This window comes from Aplysia californica, unplaced genomic scaffold, assembly GCF_000002075.1.
Source record: "Aplysia californica isolate F4 #8 unplaced genomic scaffold, AplCal3.0 scaffold00022, whole genome shotgun sequence".
Taxonomy (NCBI): Eukaryota; Metazoa; Mollusca; class Gastropoda; order Aplysiida; family Aplysiidae; genus Aplysia; species Aplysia californica.
This window is the reverse complement of record NW_004797292.1, coordinates 317618-323124: the sequence shown is the minus strand read 5'-3', so window position 1 is coordinate 323124 and position 5507 is coordinate 317618. Positions and strand designations below refer to the sequence as shown.

At 38.4% G+C, this 5507-nt stretch overlaps 1 protein-coding gene across 1 annotated transcript; it reads left to right on the top strand.

Annotated features, from left to right (window-relative positions):
• Positions 1–314: 314 nt before the first annotated feature.
• Positions 315–2791, top strand: LOC106013091 (glutathione S-transferase; the record flags this gene model as incomplete). Its single annotated transcript, XM_013087876.1, is given in 3 exon segments — positions 315–430; positions 1239–1340; positions 2614–2791. Coding segments are annotated over 3 exon segments (377 nt in total), but the record flags the coding sequence as incomplete, so codon positions are not given.
• Between the last annotated feature and the right edge of the window lie 2716 nt (positions 2792–5507).

The following is a 5507-nucleotide window of genomic DNA, read 5'->3' as shown; positions in this document are numbered from 1 at the left end:
GGGGGAGGGTTGATTACATTTCTATAATAAGCTTAAATATTTTTATTAAAAAAAGCTCAGTACACTTATTCTTCTTATTGCCCCTGTAAGTTTCTATCTTACAGTGCGTTGTGTACCTTAGTTATGTATTTCTCCTATTTGATTGTACATTAGATAGCAAAGCGCATAAAGCTTGCTGTTTAGCGGGAATTTAATTGCGCTTTACAAATGCTTCCTGTTATCCATTATTATTACATTAGTTACCTGATCATTTCTCCACAATACGGACAGTTCACCACGTTATCTCATTTCAATTTATTTTTTTTACTGTCCAGGCTTCTATGGGGAGACGAACCTGGACCGACTTTCCCTGGACGAGGTCAACCACGCAGCCAATGACCTGTTCAGGCTCGCGTGGGCAGCAATTCAAACTTCTGACAACGATGAAAAGGTGAAAATCATGGTGATATTATTTATGTATTTATTTAGTTATTTATTCGTTTATATTCTATTTATCTGTTTTATTCATTTATTCTATTTTCTCTTAAACTTGTGGCAATATCCTAGACCGTGCGCTCCAACGTAATTTCTGTTCACTATGGAGTGCACTATTTGACTCAGTTTGGAGTCAAACGAAGAAGAAAGAGAGAGTGACGGTACTTTTGCATTGGCTTATAGTTATAGTGGAATGGTGTTTTGCCTTTCTCTTGGGCAGCGATTTTTTTTGGTTTCATTTTGGGGGTTTTAGAGAGCAAAAGGATGCAGCCATTACAGTGTCTAGGATATTATAATATTTCTGGTCTATGTGTTTTCTTAAGTCAAGTGATATCTTGTGGTAGTACTATAGCGCTTTAAGATTTCTGCAGCCAACACACTAGAACGTAGGTCTACACGCACTATGATTACTTGCAACTGTGTTCATCAAGCCAAAAAAAATGTGTGTGGGTGTGCGTGTGCGTGTGTGTGGGTGTGGGGAGGGGGGTAGGTCCGGCCCTATCATTGTCTAACCCCACACTGGGTATTCTGAAGGCTTATTTTGTCATTTAAACCGGAATTTAATCAATACAATTTCACTTTTATCTGAAAACAAAAACAACAACACATTTTATTATAACTTTTTAAAATGAAATTGAATCATTCTTATACTCATGGTGACAAATGTTATTAAATAACAGATTAAGAAGAACATTATGTAAATTTTACATAATGCACTTTTGACCATAACGCTGAAAACGCAGTATAATGTCTAACATGTGCAGAAACAAATGGTGGACAGCCTGGCGGACAAAGTCCCTTCTTACCTTCAGTACTTCGAGGACACGCTTGAGGCCAGCAACACCGACTTCTTCCTAGGCTCAAACGTAAGTGTCCAATGGCTAGTTCGGTGGTCACTGTAAGTCCTTTTTTGCTGACATCTACTTTCATTACACATGGGACTGGGTGGTTAGAGGATGTTCTGACGCGATTTGCTCCTTCTTTCCCATCCAATATCTATCGTCCTTATATCTCTTCCTTTTTGTGTTTGGTAATACTTTGTAACGACTCTGATTTTCGGCAATTATATGACCTAAATGTGTTGCATGAGCAGTAAAACTCTTGCTAGAGCATAAAACAAAGATTACACGTGGACGTTGTTTCATGCAGTCCTCTTTAATTAAGCAAAACAACGCAAATGTTGCAGGATTTGCGCAAAACTATTTCAAGGTGCCGGTATTCGAGTGCTTGAACGTGTGGTAACATCTACTAACTTTTTTTAAAGTTTGAAAGAACACCGAAAGGGGTTTTTTTTTACAGTCAAAAGCTATTGACTTAAAAACTTTTTGAAGAATCAGAAGTCATGGACACTCGTTCTTGTTACTGATGGGGGATTATTACGGCTTACCTAAAGAGCAATTCATTATGTTCTCCCAGTGGGCCTACTATGAAAATCTGCCGCGCTCCCGATTTCAAACCAGTGTCTGTGGTGTAGCGATAAGGCGCTTCGTGGTCGGACACAAAGGACCTGACTTCGATTTCCGAATGGAGAGAAATTTTTATCCAGTATCTCGGTCTATAGTCTATGTGCTGGGATATTGTATTCTTCTCAGCCTCTCAGCACAGTTTGGCCTTGACAGTAGGGTTGGAAGCCCACCTCCCAAATTATCTAAATTGTGAGGCAGCGTGGTGGAATCAGGCTCTCGTAAATTTTTTGGCGTGTAGAGTTATTGGTATCATCTTAAAGCTTGTTCACTTATCTTTCTTAGGATGAAAAATATATCCATTTATCTTGACTACAAGTCGAGATATTTGCGAATGAAGAAGGCGGGGTTACCTGTTTTCAGGGGTAAAATTAGTGACAAAATTGCCGCCAAAGATTAGTTATTTCCTTAGCTTAAGAGTCCGTGGTAATAGAAAATTTTCATTTTTTGTGCCTTTAAATGACGTTTTTCAGAAAAAATCCGCACAGAAATTAGTGCCTTAATGGGCATGGAAGGTGTTGAGCCAAAATACAAAAATTAAATAAAAATTCACAAACCTGTGGAAAAATGCAGGTTTCTTCACTTTGATTATTTTGACGAGAGCCTGATTCCACCACGCTGCCTCACAATTGTGTCGATGGGGGTGTAAAAACAACTGCATTAATTTTTTTTTCAGATCACAGTGTCTGACATCTGTGTCTACGACATCCTGTGGCGACTCCAGGTGCGCGGTTTGGCGTCGGTGGAGAATTTTCCCAAAGTGGACTATCTCATGAGTCTGGTGGAGCAGCGACTGGCTAATGTAAACTTCAAGAGAGGAGAACCACTCTACTGATGGCCACAAAGGCGAAAATGGGGGGTCAGACTACAAGTGGCCTGCCTCTGTTAACTTCAAGTTCAAGACTGCAGGCTTCTGAATCATTCAGCGCTAGAAGTAGAGGGGGACGAAAAGCACATCTTTTGACCTATGTAAACTTCATAGAATGGAGGTATCATATATAGGACGCCTTGGGTTCTATTATTTTGAGTCAGTATGTCGGAACAATTCATTTCCAAGAAAAAAGAATGCATTGATCCTTGATATTGTTTCCCCCGTTGTATAAATGTACATGTGTAACATTTTCATTTTGTAGTTGTAGTGACAGAAAGAGAGAGAGAGAAAGAGAGAGAGATAGAGAGAGAGAGAGAGAGAGAGAGAGAGAGAGAGAGAGAGAGAGAGAGAGAGAGACAGATATTAACTTTGATTAAGAAGTAATGTATATGATGCAATGAATGTATATTATGTTGCAAAAACTGGTGAAAGCACACTGCTGATTTCTTCCAGTTGAGGCCAATAAAGTACTCGCTATATCGTATTTTATTGTTGATTGTCCAGTTCTTTCTCTTGAGAGGTTTTACGTTCTATGTGGGGTAATCGCAGTACTAAATCTGTTTCATATTTCCCTAACTTGGACTAATGTGGAACCTGGCCCTTTTGCCTACATGTTCCTCGATCTATTTTTATACACTGGTGTGGTAAAGTAGGTAGACGAAATATGAAAAAGGAAAACACGAACAACACTTACTTCATGTGTTATATAATAATAATAATATTGGATTGCATGCGCATATCCACTTATACAATGCTCTATGCGCTTAGCATGAAACATATTTATAAACAAAAGAAAAATGCATGTAATAACAAACAATGCCTGCATTCCTCAGATACTCAAACTGCTTGCCGTTGGTATTCACGCTTTCCTCAAGTAACCTTAAATCAAGTGAGAATTTTCACGGTATTCTAAGGATGTACATTCGGAGGTCTCGTGTATTACAGAATTGACCTAGTTTCTCACTCACTATCTTTTATCGCGTTTTCAAAGACACGAACTAGAAGAACTCACAGCTTTCAAAGACACGAACTAGAAGAACTCACAGCTTTCAAAGACACGAACTAGAAGAACTGACAGCTTTCAAAGAGAAACAGGCCCACAAGGGTTGCTGGGCAATACTTCAATTTCAGCTGGTCTGGTTTGATTATGTTTAAAGTGTCTGTTGATCTTGAGGCATCATCTTAGCTGTAGTGCCCATTACAATCTGTGGTCTAGAAGTCTAGTAGGCAGTCAGGCTCATAACCAAAAGGTCATGGGTTCGAACCATGTTACGGACCCGACATTGTGTCCTTGAGAAAGGCACCCAACAGGAATGTTCTACTGTTTTTCACTACACCCATGTGGGAATGGATACCTAGCTATTATCATTGACAGTGACAGATCTTGGCAGTATTTGAGCACCTAATAAGCTGTTTGTACTGTATGCTGCCTGGGACACAAGGAATGTTTTTGAATGCTCCAGGGTCTGCTGGGTAATATTAACTTTAATACAGTCTGGTACACAAACATGGCGAACATGCACAGAGCAAAACAGACTCATTGGGAAAAGACTTTCAGGTCCTAAATCTTTTTCTTTCACATTGCGAAAATCGTAAATAACTAAAAACTTTCTCCGCACCCTCCGCCCATTTCGCTATGTCCATGCTAGACTGGTTGTAAAGTGCATAAAGCATGGTGTGGAGCATGGATATGCTCTGTAGAACGCAATTATCATTACTATTAGTGATAAAGCTGGGCCGAGAATAAATCTTTGAAAAGAAAGCTAGTTGGATTTTAAAACGCACCATACCCAGGACATATTTTTTCTTCTTCTTTTCCTGTAGTGTTCATTCTAGGTTGGTGCCCTGAAGTATATGCGCCGGAATCTGTTGTAACACCAAGGTCACTGGAGAAGTAGAGCCTAAGAATTTAATTTCTATCAGTGTGTTAAGTGAGAGGAAAAACCTTGAAAACTCCCTCAATTACTCAAGCTCAAGAACACTCTTTAAAGGATTCAAATCAGGTCACCAAGACAGGTACTCAAGTGAAGTAGAAAAAAATAAAATTAAACAACAAAAAATGATACAATGCAGCGGTAGCAGATCCTACAAAATTTTATTTAGACAGTGAGCAATAGACAGTAAAAACTCATGAAAGAATACAGTTGATATAATTCATAAGTCCAACATCAGCATGGGAATGTCTGCAATTTCACTGAATGCAATAACTAAGATGGTTGTCAAATATTCCCTGGACATGCCATTGTATCAACAATAAAATCTTTTGATAAATGAAAACAAAGAACATGAATAAACGATTTTAGATAGGAATTGGAAAAATGCAACATTAAAAAATATACCCCAATCACAAAAGTCGCAAAAATAATTAGAAGCACTATAAATAGTAAAAGGCTGAACTGTGATTGGGAAGGGGTGTCGGGAAAAGCATGCATCTTCAGCTGCAAAGTTAATAGGCCTACATATAAATAGTCTGAGTTTCAATTCCAGGATCTTTCTCGGTTACACAAAAAAAAGTATTTTAGAAACACATATATTATAGTGAAAAATTCTTCTCCTACAGCACACAATCTTGTTTTACTTCCTTTATATAAATAATTTATTTTTGGCAACTTTTCAATCCACTCTGGATTCGAAGTATCCTGTCATTTGACGTTCAAGACAAAAATACAAGAGTGAGATGTTTTCAGTTAGACCCTTGA